This window comes from Panthera tigris, chromosome B4 (genome assembly GCF_018350195.1).
Source record: "Panthera tigris isolate Pti1 chromosome B4, P.tigris_Pti1_mat1.1, whole genome shotgun sequence".
NCBI classification, from domain to species: domain Eukaryota; kingdom Metazoa; phylum Chordata; class Mammalia; order Carnivora; family Felidae; genus Panthera; species Panthera tigris.
In genome coordinates, this window is record NC_056666.1 from 40,295,692 (window position 1) to 40,322,627 (window position 26,936).

At 43.1% G+C, this 26,936-nt stretch overlaps 1 protein-coding gene across 1 annotated transcript in view; it reads right to left on the bottom strand.

Moving 5' to 3' along the window:
• ANO2 (anoctamin 2) overlaps positions 1-26,936 on the bottom strand; it is a 318,443-nt gene that overhangs the window by 127,872 nt on the left and 163,635 nt on the right. The window contains exons 13-14 of the mRNA XM_042993671.1: positions 23,166-23,248; positions 16,821-16,931 (exon numbers count right to left, since the gene is read on the bottom strand). Of these exons, the coding sequence (XP_042849605.1) occupies positions 16,821-16,931; positions 23,166-23,248 (194 nt within the window). The remainder of the gene's footprint in view (positions 1-16,820; positions 16,932-23,165; positions 23,249-26,936) is intronic.

Sequence of the window (26,936 nt, forward strand, 5' to 3'; positions counted from 1 at the left end):
TGCTGAGAATGGACTGTCAGTTGAAGAGGGCCAGAGCCCCCGTATGATAGCCTGGGCCACCCGAGGAGTCTCTCTTTGGGATGAGTAATTCCCATGCTCCACAAAGGGATATGTTTATGGACACATTCTGTGCTTCTCTGGCATCCCTCTCCACGAAGCCCAAACCACCCTGGAGACTGTAAGTAAAGCAAGGTCTTCTGGATAAGATGTCGCATTTATTTTTAAACCCAAGGATTTAAAGGGATGTCCATAATCAGAAACCCTCAGTCCCCTCCTGACACACAGACACACACAGACACACACACGCACACACACACACACACAATGAGAGACAGACGAGGAAACAGAGACAGAGGCAGACACACAGAGAGACCGTCCTAGAGCAGATATACTCTGTGGCCCAAGAGTGTAATCAGTGGGAGACGTAAGAGCAAGTGTAGAAGAAGTCAGTCCACCTGGCACTTTTCTAGCGCACACTTTGCCACAGAATGTTGCCACCCCCAAATAAATTCCTGCAGCTTTAAAGTTTATTCACTTATTTTGAGAGAGACAAGTGAGAGGGAGAGAGGACAAGCAGGGGATGGGCAGAGAGATACAGGGAAAGAGAGAATCCCAAGGAGGCTCTGCACTGTCAGTGTGGAGCCTGAGGTGGAGCTCAAACTCATGAACCGTGAGATCATGACCTGAACAGAAATCAAGAGTCAGAGGCTTAACCGATTGAGCCACCCAGGCGCCCCAAATTCCTGCAACTTTAAAACTCATTACTTATCTCTTTAAGATGTTCTGCTTTTGGCTGTATACTTCACTCTGAAATCTCTAAAAAACTCAGGAAGTTCTTTATGCAGCAGTTCCCAAACTTTCTCAGTTCGTGGTACCCTTAATGTCTACGTAATTTTTACACAAATGCCCTAGGCTAAAAGAAACCCTTGGCAGTTCCAGAGTAGTTGAGTCCAAAGAACCTAGTGAGCGTTTTTGTACTAACAAGTTTAGTAGCCATTTGGGGGAAAATACACACAAATGGAAAGAAAAAATATTTTATTTCATTCTTAGCCTTAACTGCTTACTAAAAGGATGTGCTCACCTGTTGGACACTATCCAACTTCACCAATCTTGGAATCAGACTGGATATGACCACTATCACTTCCTGGTTCTATGATGGCTTTGTGCGGAACTGGTATCATAAGCACTGAGAGCTTGACCTCACTAAGACAGGATGACATTGAAAGGCTTATCATATGTGTTAACACTGACACAGCCAAGGGGGTAGTTCATGTGGTGTCTGTCTGACAGACATCAAGTATTTCTGGGCTTCCCTCAAAAATGTTTATAAATTCTACACCTCTGTGAGTTCACTGTGGAACTCTGGGGGGGTGTCTTGGGCACAGTTTGGAAAACACAGCCTTCCTGCTTCAACCTTTGTCAACACAATGAAACTATCTGTCCATGACTTTCTCCTAAATGTGTGTGTGTGTGTGTGTGTGTGTGTGTGTGTGTGTGTAAACAAACCCATAACCAAAACAAATACAAGTGCATACATGAATCAAAGTGCCCAAGGCAAGGTCTGGAAGTGTACAAACCACACTATATCTGTAGCTACCTCTAGGGAGACAGACAACATTTGGAGGAGGTGCGAATGAGGGAGCCCTTCATTTTATCTCCCATGTGGAACTTTTCTTGACGAGAATGCTTTCATATATAATAACTATAAACAAAAAAAAACCCCACAATTGTAATGTACCCAAACACAAAAACTTTACCTACAATACCACTTCAGATAGGGCTAATTTTGTGCAGAGAGGGGTGAGTCCCAAACTCCAGTGGAGGGACTTAGTCACTAAAGGACTCAAACAGGCTTTGTCATACACTGATAGGCGAACACTTCTCATTTACTTCTCCTTACAACATTTCCCTCTTGAGGAGAATTCACTTTCCATAACACTGATTCTCAAGGGTAGTAGTCAGGAACAGGACTGTGGGCTTTTCCACACTACTCCCTCCATGCACCTTCCCAGAGTCTAACTGTTCACACTCTACTCACATCATGATGCTATAGAGGGGAAGGCCACTGTCCTTTGTTAGTTTGGAGCTGCTGCCTGGCAATGACCATATTTCCCAGCCTGCCTTTCCTCTAGGTGGAGCCAGGGGACAAGGTCCCACCAATGAGGGAAAGGGATGCAGAACCCTGAAATTCCAAATTTGAGTCCTTAACTATTCCTAAGAAGACATCTCCATTCTATAGTCAAACAGATGGACTCCCCAGTCCCTTGCTACATCCATTTCTCTGCACCTTTGCTTATCCATTTCCCTTGGCAAGACTGGCCTAGGGAGGAAGGGACCATAGGTGAGAAACAGAAGCCTCTCCTTGAGAGATGGCACAAAGACAGTGAGATCCAGGGGAAGTGGATGGTGAGAAGCAGAAATAGATGAGCCAGAGCTGGAAACAATGAATCAAAGATACAAGAAAATAACAATCAATCAGTAACCATATAAAATAAAATGAATAAAATAAAATAAAGTAAATAAAAGTACATGAAATTGTCAGGGGGGCGGCCTTCAGTAACAATTCAACTCCGTAAGCTGTGTTTCACCCATGGAGCTACATCGTACACAGTGACCTGTTTCATTGCCCTTATTATCAAACATGAGAAATTCCAGGGGAGCAAGGATAAATGACTTGGATTTCAGAGCTGACCAGCCCTTGGTCAGTTGGTCCTTATCAGTTTAAGTAAGGGCTGGTCTGAGAAGCAAGAAGACTGACTCCTCCAGAAGGAGCGTGGGATAGAAGCAGCCTCTTTCCTGACAGTCCTCAGTTCATGCAGAAGCACAGGTGAGACTGAAGGCCCAGAATGGTGCCAGCATTTAGAACTCAGCCGTAATAGTGAGAGGCTATGAAACACCCAGGTAATAATGAAGATTAGTGACTGCGGGCACCAATGCAAATACGAGGCTTTCAACAATGGACCCAGGCTCGAGCCTCACCTTAGCTCTTCGTGATGTGACTCTTTGGCAAACTGAGTCATTTTCTGTCCCCATTGTATCCCTGTGCCGATGGGGAACCTTCTTAACCCCTAAGAAGAGTCTGAGAGAATTACTTAGATCTCTCTCTCTCTTTTTTTTTTTTTTTTTTTGACCCTCAAATGGTCATATAGTGCCTTCAAAGAGGGCCTGAGGGAACTTCACTCTGTTCCACGGAACATTCTCACGGACCACCAAGGGCCTCTGTGGAAAGTCTGGGCCATACCCCCTTGGCCCGGACAGCCCCGACCCTCCCTGGGCCCCTCTTCCCCCCCCCTGAGCTGACAGTCCTGAGCTTCCTGGTGCTGTTGTCCCAGCCTCCTCGTCAAAGGCCCTACAATTATGCATAATTTATTCCACATGTTTTGTCTGTTGCGCCTGCCAGAGGCATCTGTCATAAATGTTTCAATACTTTAACTTTAGATGAGTTTTCTTTTGAAATAATTGTCCCCAGAGTGGTGCACTGAACAGTAAATTAACACCCATCTATCCCCAGGCCTCCTTTTGGCACATGTTCTAGCTTCGACGCTCCCCATAAAACATTCAGTAACTGTAGCATCGCAGGCAGCGCCTGGCCACCACGGGAGCACAGGTGGCGCGCCCGCACCGGGTAAACAGCTGGGTGACAAGTCCTGTGAGGTAAACTCTGGGGACCGGTTAGATAGGAGTTTGCTTTAGAGTCTTCTCAGTGGTTTGTTTTACAGGAGAACATGCTTTTAGGTCTCACATTTGCCACCTCCCAGCTTGCTACACATTCCTTGTTCCTTGACATGAAAATACATTTCCCCTCCTCTCTGAAGCCATCGGTTATCTGATCCCATTTGTGTCATGCCAGTGACAACCCCCTCACATCCCGCCCCATCACACACACACTCTGTCTCTCCTACACACACATACTACCACACACTCTCACACATGCTCACACAAACATTCACAACTCATGAGCAGTCTGAACAACTGATCTTCCGGGTACTCATTATTAGTGGTGGGCGTTATTGTGCTTTTTGCCAAATTTTTATTTCTGCGCCCCAGTAGCTTCTTAACTCCCCAAAGTAAGGGCCTGGCTAGGAAGGAGCTGTGGCTCATCAGCTACAATGAGTAAGGGTGTGCTGACTTACTGACTGAACCCATGTTCCAGTGCTTTGCCACTTGCTCTCAGATCCACTCAGCCATTCCCTTCCTCTGCTTGGGTACTGACCCCTGAAAACGATATTCCCCAGAAGAAGTGAACAACTGACTTTGAGTTGGGTTTGGCCAATGGGGGGCACTGGTGGGAGACTGGAGGGTAGGGGGGGAGATCCAGGGTATTTCTCCTCCACTGTCTCCTCCAAGGCATCTCCAGAAGTAGCTGCACCTCCTGCAGGGTTCCAGCCCCCACTGGGTGGTCGTGGCACCTGGCCTCTGGTAATCCCACCTCCCTCTTTGTGTTTGCAGTCCTAAGAATGGCAGCAATTCCCTGAAGCTGCCAATCTCTGGGCTTCCTGTTTCCTGCTTCCTCTACCTGCCCAGTTCTAACACCTCTGTAATTAGGTCCTCCTATTGTTTTCCCTCAACTGGCATGTGCTCTGCTTTCTGAGTGTACTCTAGCTAATACAAAGCTTATTGAAAGAAAAGGAGGCATAGGCTAGAATTAGAAGGGGCTGAGTGAAAGGTCAGAGGGATGACAGGAAAGATCGGGACTGCTCCCCAATCCCGCCATCCACAGCATCTTGCCATACTCAGCTTCAAGCCTTATCATCCTGCACAGAGAAAAACCTTGCCCTGGAGGAAAACTTGAGGAAACCTCCAAATTGGTCCAGGACAGACTAGTCCAGAAGAGATTCAAACTGATTTAGGGGGCTGGGGTAGAAAGAGAAAGAGAGCCTATTCTTTTATTAAAAGTATCAGACTCTAGATTCTTCCTTGGAAACACAACATATATATATGTTTATGTTCCTGAATTTTTCCTACTGTCTGTTGAACCTCCTGCTGTAAACTGAGCTAATTCTACTCATGGTTGTCTTCAGTGGAAACAGAGCATCACGCCATGAGCATTTACACAAAACTATTAAAGAAAAAGTAGGTTAGCAAGTTTGTCTCATTCCAGTCTTTGCAATGAATACCCTTGTCCTTCTTGCCTTAATATAAGGAAGAAAAAGCAAGCATGACTTTTTAGTCATGTTTGAGGATCTGTTGAGGGAAAACATTCGAAGGACAGAGAAGCACAGTGGTCAAGAGCATTGCTCTGGAGTCAGACTGCCTGGCTCATACTCTGATTCTGCCACATATTAGCTTTGAGCAAGTTGTTCATTTCTTTAATCCTCAGCCTTTTCACATTTATAAATTGGAGATAATAATGGTTTTGAGACCTATATGAAATAAAACATGTAAAGCCTTAAATATTACTCAGAATTTTATTATTATTACTATCCTCACTATGCCTATACCCTTGAAAATCATGAGAATATATGTAAGAAGCCTACAACAGACCCAGTTCAGACCAAAAGACACCTGCAGATTGAAAGGGTGGAGATGGAGAAACATTTATCATGCAAATGGATGTCAAAAGAGAGCTGGAATAGCAACACTTATATTGGATGAACTAGACTTTAAAACTAAGATTGTAACAAGAGCTAAAGAAGGGCATTATATAATCATAAGGGGAAAATCCAACAAGAAGATCTAACAACTGTAAGTATTTATGCACCTAACATGGGAGTACCCAAATATATAAAACAATTAAAAACAAACATAAGAGACTCTTAAAAACTGAGAACAAACTGAGGGTTGATGGGGGGTGGGAGGGAGGGGGGTGGGTGATGGGTATTGAGGAGGGCACCTTTTGGGATGACCACTGGGTGTTGTATGGAAACCAATTTGACAATAAATTTCATATTTAAAAAAAACATAAAGGAACTCATTGATAATAACACAATAATAGTAGGGGTCTTTAACACCCCACTTACATCAATGGACAGATCATGTAAACAAAATAAACAAGGATGGGGCGGCTGGGTGGCTCAGCCGGTTAAGCGTCCAACTTCGGCTCAGGTCATGATCTCACGGTCCGTGAGTTCGAGCCCCACGTCGGGCTCTGTGCTGACAGCTCAGAGCCTGGAGCCCGTTTCAGATTCTGTGTCTCCCTCTCTCTCTGCCCCTCCCCTGTTCATGCTCTGTCTCTCTCTGTCTCAAAAATAAATAAACGTTAAAAAAATTGTTTTAAATAAATAAACAAGGATCAATGGCTTTGAATGACACAGTGTACCAGATGGATTTCACAGATATATTCAGAACACTCCATCCTAAAACAGCAGAATACACATTCTTTTCAAGTGCACATGGAACATTCTGCAGAATAGATCACATATTAGTTCACAAAACAGGCCTCAACAAATACAAAAATGTTGAAATCATACCATGCCTCTTTTCTGCCCACAATACTATGAAAATAGTCAAACACAAGAAAAAATTTGGAAAGACCAAAAATACATGGAGGTTAAACAACATGCTACTAAACAATGAATGGGTCAACCAGAAAATCAAAGAAGAAATTTAAAAATATATGGAAACAAATTAAAATGAAAACAAAATTGTCCAAAACGTTTGAGATGCAGCAAAAGAAGTTCTGAGGCAAGTATATAGCAATACAGGCTTACTTCAAGAAGCAAGAAAACTCTCAAATAAACAATATACCCTTACATGTAAAGGAGCTAGAAAAAGAAAATAAAGCCTAAAGCCAGCAGAAGAAAAGAAATAAAAATATAAGAGCAGAAATAAATGATATAGAAACTAAAAAAAAAAAAAACAAACAAACAATAGAACAGATCAATGAAACCAGGAAGCTGGTTATTTGAAAAAATTAATAAAAGTGATAAATCTCTAGCCAAATTTATCAAAAATAAAAGATAAAGGACCCAAATAAATAAAATCACAAGTAAAACAACAAATGAGAGAGGAGAAATAACAACTAACAGCACAGAAATACAATTATAAGAGAATATTATGAAAAACTATATGTCAATTAATTGGACAACCTGGAAGAAATGGACAAATTTCTAGTAACATATACACAAGAAAAACTGAAACAAAAGAAACAGACAACTTGAACAGACTGATAACCAGCAGAGAAATTTAATCAGTAATCAAAATACTCCCAAAAAACAAAAATCCAGGGCCAGATGGCTTCACAGGTGAACTCTACCACACATTTAAAGTTAAGGGGTGCCTGGATGCCTCAGTAGGTTGAGTGGCCGACTTCAGCTCAGGTCACGATCTCACAGTTTGTGAGTTCGAGCCCCGCATCTGGCTCTGTGCTGACAGCTCAGAGCCTGGAGCGTGCTTCTGATTCTGTCTCCCTCTCTCTCTGCCCCTCCCCCATTCATGCTGTGTCTCTCTCTGTCTCAGAAATAAATAAACATTAAAAAAATTTTTTTTAAATAATAATAAAGTTAATACCTATTCTTCTCAAACTATTCTAAAAAATGAAAAAAGAAGGAAAACTTCCAAATTCATTCTATGCAGTCAGCATTACCCTGATACCAAAACCAGATAAAGTCTCCACTAAAAAAGAGAACTACAGGCCAATATCCCCGATAAACATGGATGTAAAAATTCTCCATAAAATACTAGCAAATAGAAACCAACAGTACATTAAAAAAAAATCACCCATCACAATCAAGTGAGAATTATTTCTGGGTTGCAAGGGTGAGTCAATATTTGCAAATCTACCAACATGATACACCACATGAATAAAAGAAAGGATAAGGACCATATGATCCTCTCAACAGATGCAGAAAAAACAGCTGACAAAGCACAATATCCATTCATGATACAAACCCTCAACAAAGTACGTTTAGAGGGAACACCTCAGCATAATAAAGGCCGTAAATGAAAAACCCACAGCTATTATCATCCTCAATAGGGAAAAACTGAGAGCTTTTCCTTTATGGTCTGGAACAAGACAGAGATGTCCACTTTTACCACTATTATTTAACATAGTTCTGAAAGTCTTAACCACAGCAGACAACAAAAAGAAATAAAAGACATCCATATCAGCAAGGAAGAAGTAAAACTTTCACTATTTGCAGATGACATGATACTACATACAGAAAACCCAAAAGACTCCACCAAAAAACTGTTGAGCTAATAAACAAATTCAGTGGAATCACAGGATACAAAACCAATATATAGAAATCTTCTGCATTTCTGTATACCAATAATGAAACAATAGAAAAAGAAATTAAGGTATCAACCCTACTTACAACTGCACCAAAAACAGTAAGATACCTATGAATAAACCTAACCAATGAGGCAAAAGACCTGTACTCTGAAAACCATAAAACACTGATGAAAGAAATTTAAGATAACATAAAGAAATGGAAAAACATTCCATGCTCATGGACTAAAAGAACAAATATTGTTAAAATGTCTATAGTATCCAAAGCAATCTACACATTTAATGGAATCTCTATTAAAATACCAATAGCATTTTTCACAGAGCTAGAACAAACAATCCTAAAATTTATATGGAACCACAAAAGACCCCAAATAGCCAAAGGAACCTTGAAAAAGAAAAGCAAAGCTAGAGGCATCACAATTCCAGACGTCAACTTATCTAACAAAGCTGTAGAAATCATGACAGTATGGTATTGGCATAAAAACAGACGTATAGATTAATAGATCATAAAACCCAGAAATGAAACCACAATTATATGGTCAATTAATCTTCAACAAAGCAGGAAAGAATATTCAATGGGAAAAAGACAACCTCTCCAACAAATGATGTTGGCAAAACTGGACAGCAACATGGAAAAGAAGGAAACTGGACCATGTTCTTATATCATACACAAAAATAAATGGAAAACCGATTAAAGACCTAAATGTAAGACCTGAGGGGTGCCTGGGTGGCTCAGTCAGTTAAGCATCCAACTTCGGTTCAGGGCATGATTTCACAGTTTGTGAGTTTGAGTCCCATGTCGGGCTCTGTGCTGACAGCTGAGAGCCCGGAGCCTGCTTCAGATTCGGTGTCTCTCTCTCTCTCTCTCTCTGCTCCTCCCCAGCTCTCGCTCTGTCTGTCTGTCTCTCTCTCTCAAAAAGAAATTTAAAAATTTAAAAATTAAAAAAAATCTAAATGTAAGACCTGATACCATAAAAATCCTAGAGGAGAACACAGGCAGTAACCTCTTTGACATCTGCTGTAGCAACTTCCTTCTAAATATGTCTTCTGAAGCAAGGGAAATAAAAGCAAAAATAAACTATTGGGACTTCATCAAAATAAAAAGCTTCTGCACAATGAGAAAACAATCACTAAAACAAAAAGGCAATCTATGGAATGGGAGAAGATATTTGCAAATGACATATCTGATAAAGGATTAGTATCCAAAATATATAAAGAACTTCTAAAACTCAACACCCCAAAGATGAATAATCCAATTAAAAATTGGGCAAAAGATGGGGCACCTGGGTGGCTCAGTCAGTTGAGCATTCAACTATTGGTTTTGGTTCAGGTCATGATCTTATAATTTGTGAGTTCAAGCCCACATCATACTCCATGCTGACAGTGTGGAGCCTGCTTGAGATTCTCTCTTTCTCCCTCTATCCCTCCCCCACTTGCTCTATCTCTCTCTCAAAAATAAATAAACTTAAAAAAAATTTTTTTAATGGGCAAAAGACATGAAAAGACATTTTTCCAGAGAAGACATAACAAATGGCCAACAGACACATAAAAAGATGCTCAACATCACTGTTCATCAGGGAAATACAAATCAAAATGAGATATCACTTCACACCTGTCAGAATGGCTAAAATAAAAAATGCAAGAACAACAAGTGTTGTCGAGGATGTGGAGAAAAAGGAACCCTCTGGCACTGTTGGTGGGAATGCAAACTGGTGCAGCCACTCTGGAAAACAGTATGGAGGTTCTTCAAAAAGTTAAAAATAGAACTATCCTGGGGCACCTGGATGGCTTAGTTGGTTAAGAATATGACTTTGGCTCAAATCATGATCTCACAGTTTGTGAGCCCAAGCCCCACATAGGGCTCTGTGCTGACAGCTTGGAACCTGGAGCCTGCATCAGAATCTGTGTCTCCCTCTCTCTCTGCTCATGTTCTGTCTCTCTTTCTCTCAAAAATAAATAAACATTAAAAAAAAAACCAGAACTACCCTATGATCCAGCAATTGCACTACTAGGTTATTTACCCAAAGGATACAAAAATGCGGGGGCGCCTGGGTGGCTCAGTCGGTTGAGCGTCTGACTTCGGCTCAGGTCGTGATCTCAGGGTCTGTGAGTTCAAGCCCCGCGTCGGGCTCTGTGCCGACAGCTCAGAGCCTGGAGCCTGGTTTGGATTCTGTGTCTCCCTCTCTCTCTGACCCTCCCCCATTCATGTTCTGTCTCTCTCTGTCTCAAAAAAATTAAGGTTAAAAAAAAATTAAAAACAAAGGACACAAAAATGCTAATTCAAAGGGATACATGCACCCTGATGCATATAGCAGCATTATCTACAATAGCCAAAATATGGAAATAGCCCAAGAGTCCATCAACTGATGAATGGATAAAGAAGAGGTGGTATATATACCACACATACACACACACACACACACACACACAGAGGAATATTACTGAGCTATAAAAAAGAATTAAATCTTGCCATTTGCAAAGACATGGATGGAGCTACAGAGTATTATGCTAAGCAAAATAAGTCAGAGAAAGACAAATACCATATGATTTCACTCATATGTGGAATTTAAGAAACAAAACAAATGAGCAAAGGGGGAAAAAAGAGAGAGGGAGAGGCAAACCAAGAAACAGACTCTTATCTATAGAAAACAAACTGATGGTTACCAGAGGGGAGGTGGGCAGGGGGAGGGGTTAAGTAGGTGATAGGGATTAAGGAGGACACTTGAGCACCAGGTGTTGTATGGAAGTGTGGAATCACTATATTATACTCCTGAAGTTAATATTACACTGTTGTTAACTAACTGGAATTAAAGTAAAACTTTTTAAAAAGGCATATTTAAAAAACAGATGTAAGAATATCCAAATTAACACCACCTAAGACAAATAAGAGACAGTCTATGCCCCAAAGTTATGGGCTAACGGCCAACATCATCTCTCACATAAACAAAGAAAGTCACCAACTCTCAGAACCACAGAGGCTATAACTCAATCTTCCCATGTGACAGCCGAAGCAGAAAAGACCCAGAGAAAAGCTCAACTACCTGATGAAAGTACCATGACCCAGCCAGCCAGCCTTGGGCCATACCACACTGTCTCTCCCGAATGTGGACATGTAGTTACCACCTCATTACAGTATAGAATGTTTCATTTCAAATAAACATCGTGTTTATGTGATGTAAATTGTTTTCTGGGAAGCCTTACAAAGAGAGAACAAAAAAGCAATGGGCCACAGCTAACATCACACTTAATGGTGAAAGACTAATTTTTTTTTCTCCTAAGATCAAGATCAAGAACAAGACAAGGAAGTCTGTTCTCCTCACTTCTATTCAACATTGTACAAGAGATTGTAGTCAGAGCAATTAGCTAGAAAAAAAGAGATAGAGACAAATAAAATGCATCCAGATTGGGAAAGGAAGAAGTAAAACTATCTCTATTCACAGATAACATGATCTTATACATAGAAAATCATAAGGAGTTCACTAAAAACTATTAGAATTAAAAAATGAGTTCACCAAAGTTGTGGGATACAAAATCAATTATATTTCTATATGCTAGCAATGAATAATGCAAAACAGAAATTAAGAACGATTCGCAATAGCATCAAAAAGAATAAAATAATTACAAACAAATTTAACAAAATATGTACAAGACTTCTACACTGAAAATATAAAACATTGTTGAAAGGAACTAAATAAGATCTAAGTAAATAGAAAGATACATCACGCTCATAGATTATAAGAATAGTGTGGGGCGCCTGGGTAGCTCATTCGGTTAAATGTCCGACTTTGGCTCAGGTCAAGATCTCATGGTCTATGGGTTCGAGCCCCACATCAGGCTCTGTGCTGACAGCTCAGAGCCTGGAGCCTTTTCAGTTTCTGTGTCTCCCTCTCTCTCCCTCTCCCTACCCTGCTCTCTCGCTCTTTCTCTCTCTCTCTCTCTCTCAAAAATAAATAAACACTAAAAATTAAAAAAAAAAGACTTAATAGTATTATGATGGCAATATTCCTAAATTAACCTATAGATTCAACTCAGTTCCTATCACAAATCCTAACATGTGTTTTTTACAGAAATTGATAAGCTGGTTATGAAATTCATATGGAAATGCAAGGCACCCAGAATCATCAAAACAATTTTGAAAAAGAAGCACAAAGTCAAAGTCACATTCCCAATTTCAAAACTTATTACACAAGTGTAGTAATCAAGACAATGTGGCACTGGCATAAAGATAGACACATGGGTTAACAGAATACAATTGAGTGTCCAGAAACAAATTCTTACATTTATATTGAATAGATTTTTGATGAGGATGTCAATATAATTCAGTAGAGATAATAGTCTTTCAACAAATAGTGCTAGACAATTGAATATCCACATGCAAAAACAAACAAAAAACAAGAATTTGGACACCTTAGTTAGTTAACTAATACATAAAAATTAACTCAAAATGGATCATACACCTAAAAATATAAGAGCCAACACAAAAATCCCTTGGAAGAAAACCTAGGAGTATATGTCTATGACCTTGAACTAGGCAATGATTTCTTGGATATGATACAAAAGCACCAGTGACAAAAGGAAATACATATAATTTGAATTACAACAAAACTTTTTGTGCTTTGAATTGTATCATCAATAAAATTAAAAAACAATATCCATTCAACAGGAGAAAATATTTGTAAATCATATTATATATTGGATTGGTATTTAGATTATTAAATAACTCTTACAACATGATCCTAAGAGAACAATTTAAAAAATGGGCAAAGAGGGCACTTGGGTGGCACAGTCAGTTAAATGTCCAACTCTTGATTTCGGCTCAGGTCAGGATCTCACAGTACATGAGATCAAGCCCCGCTTTGGGTTCTGCACTGACAACGTGGAGCCTGCTTGGGATTCTCTCTCCCTCTCTCTCTGTCCCTCCCCCCACTCTCTCTTTCTCAAAATAAATAAATAAATACATACATACATACATACATACATAAATACATAAATAAATAAATAAATAAATAAATAAATAAATAAATAAACAAACTTAAAAAAAATAAAAATAAAATAAAAAGTAAAAAATGGGCAAAGGATTTGAATAGGCATTTCTCCAAAGAAGGCATACAAACAGCCAACAAGTACATGAAAAGATGTTCAACATTATTAGTCATTAGAGATATGCTAATTAAAACCACAGTGAAATGCCACTTCACACAACTAGGATAGATAAAATAAAAAAGATAATAGCAAGTGTTGCTGAGATGTGGAGAAACCATACATTGTATGGTTAGACTGTAAAATGGTACAGTTACTTTGGGAAATAGTATGGCAGGTCTTCAACTTGTTAAATATGGAGCTACTGTGTGACCCAATTATTCCACTCTTACCTATAAATCCAAGAGAAATGAAAACATGCATCCACACAAAAACTTGTACACACATATTCATAGCACCATTATTGATAACAGCCCAAAGGTGGAAGCCATCCAAGTGGCTTTATCATACCAATTGATAAAGGAGGTATATCTAAACTATGTAATATTACTTGGCAATAAAAAAGTATGAAATACTGATGTAGCTAAAACATGGATGAATCATGAAAACATTTTTCCAAGTGAAAGCAGCTAAATACTACATTTTTTTCATGATACCATTGACATGAAAACCCAAAATAGGCAAATTATTTTTTATTGTATTTTTTTTATTTATTTTGAAAGAGAGAAACAGAGAAGAGAGAGAGAGAAAGTGTGCATGCGGGAGGGTCAGAGAGAGAGGAGAAGAGAGAGAATCCCAAACAGGCTCTGCACTGTCAGCATGGAGCCCGATGCAGAGCTTGAACTCATGAATTGTGAGATCATGACCTGAGCTGAAACCAAGAGTCAGATACTTCACTGACTGAGCCACCCAGGGGCCCCAGAATAGGCAAATCTATAGAAAAAGAAAGTAGATTAGTTGTTTTTCCAGAGTTTAGTAACTACTAGGTATAGGGTTTCTTTTTGGGGTGATAAAAATATTTGAGGGGTGCCCGGGTGGCTCAGTTGGTTAAGCATCTTACTCTTGATTTCGGCTCAGGTCATAATCTCACGGTTTGTAAGTCCCAGCTCCACATCAGGTTCAGCACTGACAGTGTGGAGCCTACTTTGGATTCTCTCTCTCCCTCTCTCTGCCCCTTCCCTGTGTGCTCGCTTGCTCTCTCTCATCAAGTAAATAAATAAACCTTAAAAAAATATTTTAAACTTAGATGGTAGAAATGCTGCACAAATCTGTGAATATACTAAAAGCTATTGAATCGTACATTTTATGTGGGTGAATTTTATGGTCTGAGGACTAAATCTCAATAAAGAGGTCTTTAAAAATGGGGTTGATATCTTCAAAATTAAATAAAAAAGCAATAGGCCTTGGGGATCGGGTGAAGCTAAGTTTGACTACCAGCTTCCCCACACACATTATATGGTCTTGGGCAAATTCCCATACTGCTCTGGGTCTCAATAAGTGGTAGCTTATCATCCAACTGGAAGGAAAGTAAAGAGAGGTGAGGATATGCAGACTCGGGGTCACAGTCAAGGCAGAGCCAAGAGGATCCTCTGGGATGACAAGAGGCATATCCAAGACCACCAGCTAAATTTTGGTTCTTTGTCCCTGTCTATTCCCCAGCAGAAGGGGCCTTTCCTAAATATCCCACACATGAGAGGGTCTCCAGAGCCATGTTATACAGTGGGTATTGACCTCAACTCTTCCAGTAGGCAAGAGCAGCATCCCTCCCATCAGACAGCAACACGTGCTCCTCCCTTCATCTCCCATCTTTGGCTAGACTTACAGCAGGAACAGAAGATTTACAGTATTAACAGAATGGAGGGAACAGAAGAAGGATGTTGACAATCACATTCCAAGCCATTTTCTTCTCTCACTGCTCAATCAGGAAGGTCATTTTCTCCCCAGTGCCCATAAGACATTAGATGCTTTGAGCTTTGCATTCTCAACAGTGTAATGGAAATAGATGTTGAATGCTAAAACATAAACATATGTATCATTCATAATGCATTCAGATGTTTTTCAATTATTCATGGTTCCTGAAAGTTATGTGACCTATCATGCATATATATCCAAGCAAAGTTTATATTAGAACCACAGTCTCAATGTACGCAATTCCAGCTCCTTGGCATTCCCGTCCATGGAATTAAAATTAAATGAGTCAGTGGTCAATAAAAGTTACATGTGATTTCCATAAAATTATCCATTGTATATTGCTCTAGGGTGGAGAAAGAAGGTTGCATGGAGTTGCTAAAGCTGAGAACACAGACTTCTTGCTTTCTGATGAGGGTGGTGGTGATGATTAGTCTGTCCTAAGAATGAATTCATTATTTCCCTGAATAATTGGTGGTCTTGGACTTACTTTTTGTCTAGGAAAAAAAAAAATAATAACTCAGAGAGCCATGCTCTTTCTCTTCTAAGTCCTGTTTTCTTTAAGGAAGAAAGAAAGAAAAGAGAGAAAGAAAGAAAGGAAGAAAGAAAGAAAGAAGAAAAAAGCCAGTGTTCTGGCCTCAAAAACACCACATTCTTCTGTTTTGGTGCTTGAATAAATTTGCATGTTAACATGAATGGTTCCAACTTTAAGAATGTAAAATTAAATGAAATTTGAATTCAAAGCCAAGATGGAGAAAAGACACATGCAAAAACAACAGATTTCCAATCTTGTTGATTTTTTTCAGGAACCAGATTAGGAAAGACATAAACACACACACACACACACACACACACACACACACACAGTTTCAAAGAAGGGTGGCACTCAGAGAAGACAGGCACTGCCAAAGAGGAGCCCCCCACACTGTACCCCCAGCTCACACACACTATGCGTATTTACAGATCACAGCACAGATTCTGAAGCTCTGTTTTAATGTCTGAATGCCACCGTAAAACTCAGAAATAGGACTCGGAAGACATGTTCACCATCACATTCCTACTTGTGAAAGCCCACCCAGATAAAATGAAATGTAAGGAACTTTATATGAGTAGCTCAAGTGAACACATGCATGAATTTGCCTCGGCTGGCCCTAAGAGCCATGTCTTGCTTGGACTTCTTCACTGCACTCGAAGGGCAGTATTGCATGTAGTGGTTAGATGCACAGACCGTCAGAGATGTACAGAATCCCAGATCTACTCACCATTTACTGGCTGGGTGATTTCTGGCAACTGACTTAAGCTATGAACATAACTTTTGTCATTAGTTTTCATTTGCCTAATAAGAATGCCAGCATCATAAATTTACCATGAAAATAAGATAATATAATGCACTTAGAATGGCATCTAGCCTAGAGCAAGCATTCGACAAGGGTTAACTGCCATTGTGCTAGTTAGTATGGTGGTAGTTATCATTATTAGGTATTTAGGTGATTCAGTCCTGCACTGAAACTGTTTCTTTCTTCTCCAACCTACTCTCCCATTTTGGCCAGACACCACCATCCAGAAAGAGAGACAAATCAAGTCATGGCAAAAGCCTGCTCTTGAGTGCAGGTCAACGGAATGTGTCATGAATCATCCCCTCCTGTCCCACTCCTGTCAACCTCTTCTCACAGCCCAGTCTCTGATGAAGGCATTCCAAATGAAATGACAAAGCACCTTCAGAAACGAAGAAGATGGCGAGCAACAAGCACCAGCAACTTACCTCATCTTCATCCTCAGCCATATTGGTGCCCAATTTCTGGACCACCGACTTGCCACTTGCCTTTAACATTTTCTCTCGAACTTTGGTTTCATACTCAGGCCGGGAGTGTTCCTAAAACCCAAGAGTCAAAGAGTAGTAAGTAAGCAGGCAGAAGAGCCCCTGGCCTGTGGGTGATAATCAGACACTACGAGTACGGTATAAAGTCAGGACTTAGGATCGAATGCTATTTGGATATGAACACCACACACGATCACAAGGAGTCTAGACCAGGAACACAATGTGGGGGAGAGGGAAGGAACACACAATAGTTGTTACCACACTGGAAACCAAACCTGGGCACGTTCCTGGGGATGGCGCCAGTGTTGAGAAAGGAGAGAGGAAACATTAACTGGGCAGCTGATACAAACAGAAGCATCTGGTTGTCCTACTAACTATCCTCATACCTCAAACTTTAAGTTTCAATGAGCCAAATCCCAGCCAGAGAAACAGATGTGCCCCACAGCTGGGAGTTAGGGCAACAGCAAAACTTCCTGCTCCATTATTCTGCAAGCTAAAATGGCGACCAATAAACATCAAAGCTAAAGATGGCCACAGGGAATCTTAAAACTCACTTGCCTGAACCTGTTTCCTGTACAACCTAGGTGACTAACTCATTGGCAAGTACACCAATGCTCAAGAGATATCACTGAGCCATTCAGCAATATAAACCTGAATAGTGAGTCACTAGGCAGGGGAAAGAGACTAACTAATCAAGAGGACTACGGTCAAACCAATGCAGATGCTGAAGCAGGAAGATGCAGGACTTACTTCAAAGAGAATTTAACAGTGTACACCTGGCCTCATTGGCAGGTCTTCCCTACAGCGTCCAAGGACAAATATCTACAGGTGTGAGGACTTCATGTTCCCGCATCATTTATCGATAACTTGTAGGCAAGGGTTCAGGCACTGGCTCAGAGTTGACCCAGAGTACACACATTTCTTTACCACTGCTCAGACGTCAGAGATTCCAAAAGCCAAACAAGCTAGGCTCCTGACCAGTCTTTGGCTTTCCCAGGACATTCATAACATTGGAGAGGAGAAACCATGCATGTGACTTATAAGCATAACCAGTGCAACAGGGGGTGATGCTATTGAAGGGTTTTAAGGCACCCTGTCATTGCCAATCTCCAAGGATGCATCAGCCCCGTCCCTTCCAGGACTTCTCTGCGGCAGCATGCCTGGGGGAATCTCCTTCCTCTTGAATAGCCTAGAGTTGCATAGTTTGTACCACAGATAGTTCTCAATTATGTATATTTCTTTTATTTTTTCCTAGCTGTTTTGCATGTGAGAGTCTCCTAATATGAGGATCTGCTACCAAAACTGTCTTATTTTGTATTTTTCACAGTAATTAGCACTATGCAGAGCACCCGGGAATCTCTAAATGCTTGTGAAGCTCACTGATTTTGTCTCTCACCTTCATCCATTCTCTACCACATCATTTCCTAATGTGTGTGCCAAAAGAGTTTTAGCTAAAAAGGGATTTCAGGGTCTAAGAGATTGGAAAAGCCCATACAAGGTATCACCTGAGAGTCACAATGAGCATATTAGAAGCTCTGAAAAGTTTTACTGTGAAGACACTTGCTTAATTTTTTTAAAGCCACCATTTCTTACAAAAAAACCCTTTGCTCCAAAAATTAACATCCTATAGGAATACTTTGAGAAATGGGGTTTGAAATTGTCCTCCATGGCCTCTGAAATCTGGCCACTTTTTATCTATATTATTTCCATGGAAGATTTTTTTATTTTTTTAATGTTTATTTCTGAGAGAGAGAGAGCAAGCATGGGAGGTAGAGGGGCAGAGAGAGAAGGAGACATAGAATCTGAAGCAGGCTCCAGGCTCTGAGCTGTCAGCACAGAGCCTGATGTGGGGCTTGAACTCATGGAGTACAAGATCATGATCTGAGCTGAAGTCAGATGCTTAACCGACTGAGCCACCCAGGTGCCCCTCCATGGAAGATTTTAATTAAAAAACCATAGCAATATCCTTTTGGTGAGTACCATAATGTGGATTCTAACCCCCCGCAAGCTAGAGTTGTTTCTACCTTTCATACCCTGAAAAGGGGCTGAGGAACTTTCCCTACTTGACTAGGAGGCTGCTCTCAACCTGCCTCTGACTTTCCAAAGATGTGTCACGCCATCAGGCATGTCTCTGCATTCCTCTAGTGGTGGCTATGGCTCACCTCACCCCACACTGGGCCCCCATTCAGAACCCCTCCTCCGTTTGGAACAAGCCGAGCATTCTTGGTGCATAAACAGAAGTCCAAGACTCTCAAAGCAGAGTTAGGCTGCTCTGCATCTAGCTGAGGCAGGTCAGACAAGGATCTCTCTGTTGGTAGCCAAGAAGGTCAGGTGAGGTTACAGAATTCTTCAAAGGCAGAGGGCTGGACAACTGAGCTCATGGCCAGAGCAGAATCTAGTCCCTGTGAGGGTTGCTCCAATGCACCCAGCCATGGATAGGTCCTTCTTATTTCTGATGTTCCCCATACACGGCCTCTCTGGATTGGTGGTCTGATGTAAAATCATCACAAACATATAACTCCTCCCACCAAGACTCCGGGAAATATTTCCCAAGGCTACTTCCACCTGGTTGGTCTCCTCAGGAACTGGCTGAAGGATGGCACCAGGCCAACTCAGGACCAGCCTTCTCTGAGATGATCTAAAGAGGTAAATCCAGAGATATGTTCAACAAGTGCCTTCATCAAAGAGTTCCCAAGCTCCTACTGTGCTCTGAGCCTTTTTCCAAGCTCTGAGGTCACAATGGGTCCCTCCTCTCGAGGAGCTTATCTTCAAGTGGAGGAAGGTGACAGTAAGCAAACACACACACACATAAGAAACCAGCAGATAGGGATAAGAACAATGGAAGAAATAAAATAGGATGGCTGCTTTAGAATGGGGATTCTGAGAAGGCCAGTCAGAGGACGGTAATGTTTTGGTATGGAAAAGTCAAGAAAAGATAGGCCATGTGGAGACTGCAGCATTCTAGGCAGAGGTGACAGCCAGTGCAAAGACTAGAACGAGCATGGGAAAGAATGAAGGTCTACATGGCTGGAAGGTCTGAGCAAGGAGGAGAATGACATGTGCTGAGGTCAGAAAAGGCAGGTAGAGGATTTTGCTTCCTATGTGATAGGAAACCAGCTGGGTCATCTAAAGCTTGATATGACAGATGATGGATGGGAGAGAGATTGAGGGGAGGATATCTGTGTTCAGACAAGGCCACACTCTCTAAGAGGAACACCTGGTGTCTGACAGAAGCTAATGAGGCAAATGAGGCCCACTGAGCTGAAGATCATCCCACCTCACAGGGAAAGACTCTTGAGATCTTGCAGGCCTCCCTTCAACAAGAACAGAATCCAAAGTAAATCCCTTGAGGTGCCCCTGCTGGTTCCACAGGGAAGTCCCTCAGGCAGGGGACACACTGACCCAAGAAGTTGGCTCTTGGGTTTGGTTTTTCACGTCCTTCCCTGCCCTGAAAGAAAGCAGTCTCTAGCCTCCTTCCACTTCTCCCTGGTTTACAACCTAGACTTGAGGCATCCCACTTGTTTAACCCTTCCTGGGGTGGCCCACATGGTGGGTTCCCCCCAGGTGGGAAGGACAGAGGGGAAATGAGCCTTTGTCCCGGTGAGTTAACCACTCTCCTCTCCCCTGAGGAGGTAAGTGTTTCCTAGTGAAGACCACGGGGAAGCATAACATCTTAGGACTACAGACAGCTGACCATGGGAATATTCCTGATTCCTAGAGATACAATCTGGTTAAAATAGAAATAACTTCTAATCATGACCTCCAAGGGCCCCTGCCTCCCACTCCCCAATGCCCAAGTCATACCCGCCATCCTCTTGCTCCTCGCCTGAATGCAGGTTAAACCTGCCCACGACACTTCAGATAAGGAATCTTGTAAAGTCATAAACACCTTCCTATCCTGCCCTCCATGACTTCCCATGACCTACAGGAGATGCACAGCAGCCATCAGTAACCACCCCGACCTGAGTGCATGCCTATATTTGTTGCTTTGTCCACCACTACATCCCCAAACCTGTTCCCACAGCCAACTGCACCTTCCCATCATCTCACTGTTTCTGATCTATACCCCTAGCTTCCCGGATCAAGACTTCTGCCTGCTGTTTCCTCCTGTGGGTACCCTTTCTTCCCTTTGAAATTTTCTTCAATGGAATTTGGCCAGTCTTCAAAACTCTGATAAAAACAAAACAAATTTTTAAAAAGGCATTTCTTTTTCTGGCTACATTAGCCAAAAGGAATTTCTATCACATATTTACCATTGCGTTCTAAATATTAGAGACCAGACAGCACCCTAGTTGAATAGAACCCTTTGGAGATGCTCAGAGACCACCCGACATAATTCCATATTGCATATCAAAACTTGGTACATAGTTGGTGCTTACTGGGTATGTTCAGACTGAACTGAACTTAAAGTGTGTTTGATATCCTAGTTTGAAATATAAACACATTAAAGGAAAAGACAAGGTTGTCCTCCCTTCCTCTCAGCCATGCCTGGCCCTGGGCTTGCACACTCAAGGCACACCAACCATGCTGTAGAACCAACCTGCCTTGCAGTAACCTCACCCATCAGGAGTGACCAGAGCCTATGAGGACCACCTCATTGTGGTAAACCCAGTCTTGGCCAGACCACTCTCACCCTGCACATGAGTTCCTGAAATCATGTACCTCCCATGAAGTTACCACTGCTCGCTGGGTTCATCAGAAAACAGGAAACATGGCTACTAAAGAAAATGGATCATATGGCCACCCCTGGCAGGGGCCTGTGACTGAGATTTTGAGGGAACTGAGTCACAACCAATGCCTTCCTCTGTGTGAATGTGTTTATACCTCCTAACAGAGACTTGCTGGCATCCTCAGCTCTACTTAGCCCACACACTTAGCTGGTCTCTGGCCCCAGGCAGGCTTGGATGCCAGGATGTTTCTTCTTCTCTTCTTTGGAGACATGCTAGGCCCTTCATTAGGAGAGTGGGAGCTCCCGCCACCACTACCCCCACACCTGGCCATAACTCCCCTGTCTCTCTCTCTGCTGAAGCAACTGGAACCAACAGGATAAGGATGTCCCAATCAGGTCACACCCACAGTCCCACTTCTACAGCTCTTTTATTGGAAGCACTCATTTGGGCATTCTCCCCCAAGAAAGGCAATTGCCTTCATTATTCTCTGTTGCTTATCTTCCTCATTTGTATCCTCTCTGAAGGTAGAATCCACATGCACATTCCCTGATTTGCCATGGAACCCATGATGCCGTCAGTCCCCGGGCATATGTTCAACGCACAGGACTGGAATACAGTGAGCCCATGTACTCAGTGCATGGTAATGGAATGCCCACCTGCCCAATTATAGCATCAAGGAGAAGAAATGATGTCATGCTACAGACATAGGGACTCACAAAGATCCCAAGTGTAAGGCGAGGCACATCAATTACTATGGGAGAATACAGAAAAGGCCTGCTCTCCATGTAGCCGCCATAATGCTTGTGGCCAGCCTTTGCATGTGGGTACTCAGGCAAATGCAAGTGTCCCTTGATCTTTCTAGACACCGTTCCCAGTACCTCATCAACAATGTCCACGATATCAGGAGTGCCTACCCAATATTCACATTTACTGTTCAGTCACTGGTAGTGTGTGGAAACAGATAAGAACTGTGAGCAACCATGCACATACTACTCATTGCCAGTTTGCCAACATCAGGACTGTGGACCTGGTTCTCATAAGAGCCCAGGGGGACGGCTGATTTGTTTTCAGTCTTTTCAATATCATCTGTCCATAAAACTAGACTCCAGAAGGGCCTATCCTTTGCCCTTAGCTCATCCTCTAGTTTCACACATGCTGTACTGGCTTATAATAGTTCAGTGGTTCTTCTTCCACAGGCATCAAAGGCAATCAGCATATGGCACCCACACCTCTCCCTTGACCCTCAGTAGGCTTACATATGCATGCTCTGGGCTACATGAGAGTGATTCCTACCCTTTGGCTTCATGCACACTAGCAGCCATGACATGAGAGACAGAAATTAAATCTCAAAAGTTAAGTTAAATCCCAAAGCTACCATAAGGCTTTTCTCTTATACCACCTCTTTTTCCATCTGACTACCTATCAGGTCCAATGTTTTATAGCTCAAGAGAAGAGTGGAGATTTGAACTCTTGGCCTCAGTGCCTATCAACCACAGCTAAGACCATGGAGCCAATGGATTGATGTGGCAGCAAATGTTAAGTGGTCATCTCACTCAAGGAGATCTATTTCCAGGGTGAAACCAAGAAAGGACCCAGAGAAGTATGCAAGGAAACTCACTTCTTCCTCTTCTATCCCAGTCAGGTCCCAGAAGTAGCCCAGTCGCATCTGCAATCTCTTCCAATTTTCAAGAAACATGGTAGCTTAAAAAGAGAGAAAAAGTTCTATTAATTTTAAAGGGAAGATTTTGAGTACCCTTTAGGTTCCCCAAAGGAGGTGAAGGATAAACATACTGATTTCAAATTTAGGGACTCTCTTTAAAGCACTTATTCCCTTCTTTCTACTTCTAGCTGGAACTGATCAAAACATTCCACATCCCTGACTGTTCACTCCATATATTTAAAGGGAGATACACATGCACACATGCTTGCGTGCGCCTTTCCCACTTCTAGATTATGAGGAGAGGGTAAACACAGACCTCAAGACATGAAGGAGGGAGGGAAGGATGAAGAAAATAAGACGGGAAGGGTCTGTAGTCTTTCTTGACAAGCCTCATCTTGCCTCCACACACATTCTTTCTTCCTGCACCTTCCTCAGCTGGCTCTCACTCTCCATCTTTCCTTCCGTCCCCAGCACCCCTTCCCTTCTCTGGGCCCCACTCATCCCAACCTGAGGTCATGTAACAGTCTCCTAACTGACCCCAGTCTCAGCCTTCTGAGCCCCCCTGCATGTGGCTCATGGAGCAATCTCCCCTAAGTGACGTTCACCCATTCCTCCATTTGTTCGGCAAGTAGCTGCTGTGCGCCTCCCACACCTGCATGCCGGTAGGTCTGCCTGCTCCAGCCGCAGCCCCTTAAAGGGATAGCCCAACACGCCCCAGGGAGAACCAACACCCATGGGCTTGTGACACGAGGACTGAACACCTAACACCTGCTGATGGAGCAAGCTGGTACTCTCTTTTGATAACTGAAACTAAGAGACACGAAGAGAAGCAGACATGGGACGAGCCATGCAGCACCTGAACAGAGGAAGGGCCATGGTTTCCGGTAGCTCCTCCAGCTCCAGTTCCCCAGACACCTGGCTGCCTGTCATTACCTGCATCCATGAGCTTGCTTCTTGCTTTCTTACAACAAATCTCTTGTTATCTGAGCAAGCTTGAACCAATTTCCAATCTTGCAAAAAGAACCAGGCCTAAGATCATCTGTAACATATACAACACTGTTCTAGACATCATGAGGGAGATCAGGGGAAACTAACGTGGATTTGCTCTCAAACTGTTTATAGTCTATGGGGAGAGACTGTCAATAACTAAAATACAAGGCATGGAGTGAGCAGGGCCTAAAGAACAGCACAGATAAGAGCTGTGGACATGCAGCGGAGGGAGCGCTAGCTGCCAGAGAAACCACCTGAGTGGAGTCGAAAACAATGGCATTTGGGCTGTGAAGAAGGGGTGGGGAGAGGGCAGATGCCCACTCTCCCCCATCTAAACTTTCAATGGCTCCTTATTGCCTAGTTCTTCTCTCTGGATGGGGGGGATCCTGTATATGCGGCCCAACCCATCTGTCTGAATCCATTCCCTCGGTTTGTCAACACACAACCTCACACTTGCACTGCTGCTAAGTCATCTCCTTGTTACCCTCCTCGCCCCCAACTCATGCACACTGTCCCACTCTCCTATGGTGCCCTCCACTGTCTACCCTCATCCTCTGCTGAACCACTCAAGCCCCACCTCACCCATAGGATCAGGCTTGGGACACCCTCTCCTCCACACTCCTAATTGTCCTTCAGGTCTGGTGCCCTGGACAAAAAGGAAAGTGACACTCCCTGAGGCCACCCCCTCACCTGGACACCAAGCATGGGAAGAGCCTGGGCGCCTGTTGCTGCACCATGCAGAGCAGTGCAGTAACAGGGCCATAAATTTCCTCAGCTCTTAGCTGCCTGTCTACCAAGGGCACAGCACAGAACTAAGCAGAACACCTACAGACCAGCTGAATGTGCAGTTGCTAAAGGCTATGTTTGTTTTACTTGGCATCTACATTACAGTGCATGGGTTCATGCAGTTTCTCCTGTGGATTTGAGGCTTCTTAATGTCAGTGCATCGTGACCTCCCAACCCTGGCATTGGCCTGGGGATGCCCTGAGAACAAGGTGGAGAGGAGGGCGTCCCTCCTTTTCCTACGCTCTTCTCAGCGCCTAAGGAGGGCTCTGCATACAGTGGGACTCAGAGTGCTTCCTGACTGCCATCTCTATGAAGCAGACAAGTCTGACCATGTGAACAGAGGAGAGGGGCAAAGAAGTCACCGCAGAGGAGCCATGAGGACAAGGGAGGACTGTCATAACGACGAAGAGCGGCTCACAGCTCCTGGTGTGTATTACACGCCAGGGACTATGTCAAGTGCTCCACACATATCTCATTCACTTCTCACGGGAACACTACAGGGTAAGTATCCCTTCACCCACCTCACAGATGAGCATAATGAGGCCTAAAGGTTAAGAGCCTTGCTCCAGGTATACAACACCTTAGTTAAGAGTGCCGACTTTGGTGGGGCACCTGGATGGCTCAGTCGGTTGAGCATCAGTGAGTTCAAGCCCCCCATCGGACTCCCTGCTGTCACTCACCAACCCCCCCCCCGCCCCCCGCCAAGCCTGCTTTGGATCCTCTGTCTCCCCTTCTCTCTGCCCCTCCTCTGGCTGTGCTCGCTCTCTCAAAAATAAATAAAACTTAAGAACAAAACAAAAAACAAAACAAAACAGAGTGCTGACTTTTGTGACCAGGAGCCAGATCCACGCTGTCTGGCCATGGACCCTCAGCTGGTAAGGGGCAGAACTGAGACACACACATCTAGGACTGCCTGGCTCTTAAGACAGTGTCCTTAACTTCTATTCAGAACAGAGTTCAGAAACCCTGTCCCGTTACTTCCCTTTTCAATAGAGCTTCATTCACTTTCCAAAGTTCCCTGGAGTCTGAAGCCGGACGACAGAGGAACCAGGAGCTGGGCCTGAAGACTCCCACAGACCCAGACCCTGCCAAACTAGCACCTTCCACGCAGCCCTGGCTCAGCAGCCCCCACTCCTGCTCCACTGACAGAGAATCTCTCTGCAAAGTGCCACTTCTCCCCAGCCTTCCTCCTGGCAGGTTGGGCCCCAGCCCAGGCCCACCCAGCACAGCATCACTGATCATAATAATCATGGTAATGAGAGGCAGTACTATTATTTTTAATTGTAATTTGCAGGCAATTGTGCCCAGAGGCTCTTGGCTGCTGCAACCAAATACACAATCACATAAAACACAGCAAGGCTGTTAAAAAACACAACCGAACCCCACGCTATGCCAGGAAGCTCTGACGCATCCCACCCTTCCTGCTTTCCCCGCACGGCCACAGGAGGGGGAGGGAGAGGAGCGGGGGCGGGGGTGGGGGCAGTAAATTATGGCAGATCCCTGGGGTGGGGGGGGGTGAGAGGCATCTGTTAATTACAGCTATTGAGGAAAGAGGAGAGGTAGTTGTTGGGGCTTGAGAGTGGGAAAGTACAATTGAAAACCAAGTTTGTCTATGACAAGGGATTACGGATCCTAGGAAAAGTCTGTAAGGGATCATGGGTCTGGCGTTATTAAGCTTTCGCTATTCAGTCATGGGCATCTCTTAAGACAAATTGGTGGGAATTAGGACTGTAATATATCAAAAACTAAATATGTGTTCCAGGTTCCAAATGAATTCCAGTGAATTTGGGGGTAGTTATGAGATGCTATGCTTGACAAGGAGCCACAGAGCTGCAGCCCAAGATGCCCCAGTCAACAAGCTTCAGCTTCAGCCAGTTCTACTGAACCCGTCCTGTGAACCATTCCAGGGCCAAATGGTACTAAGTGCCACTTCCTCCTACTCCCTGTCCCTAC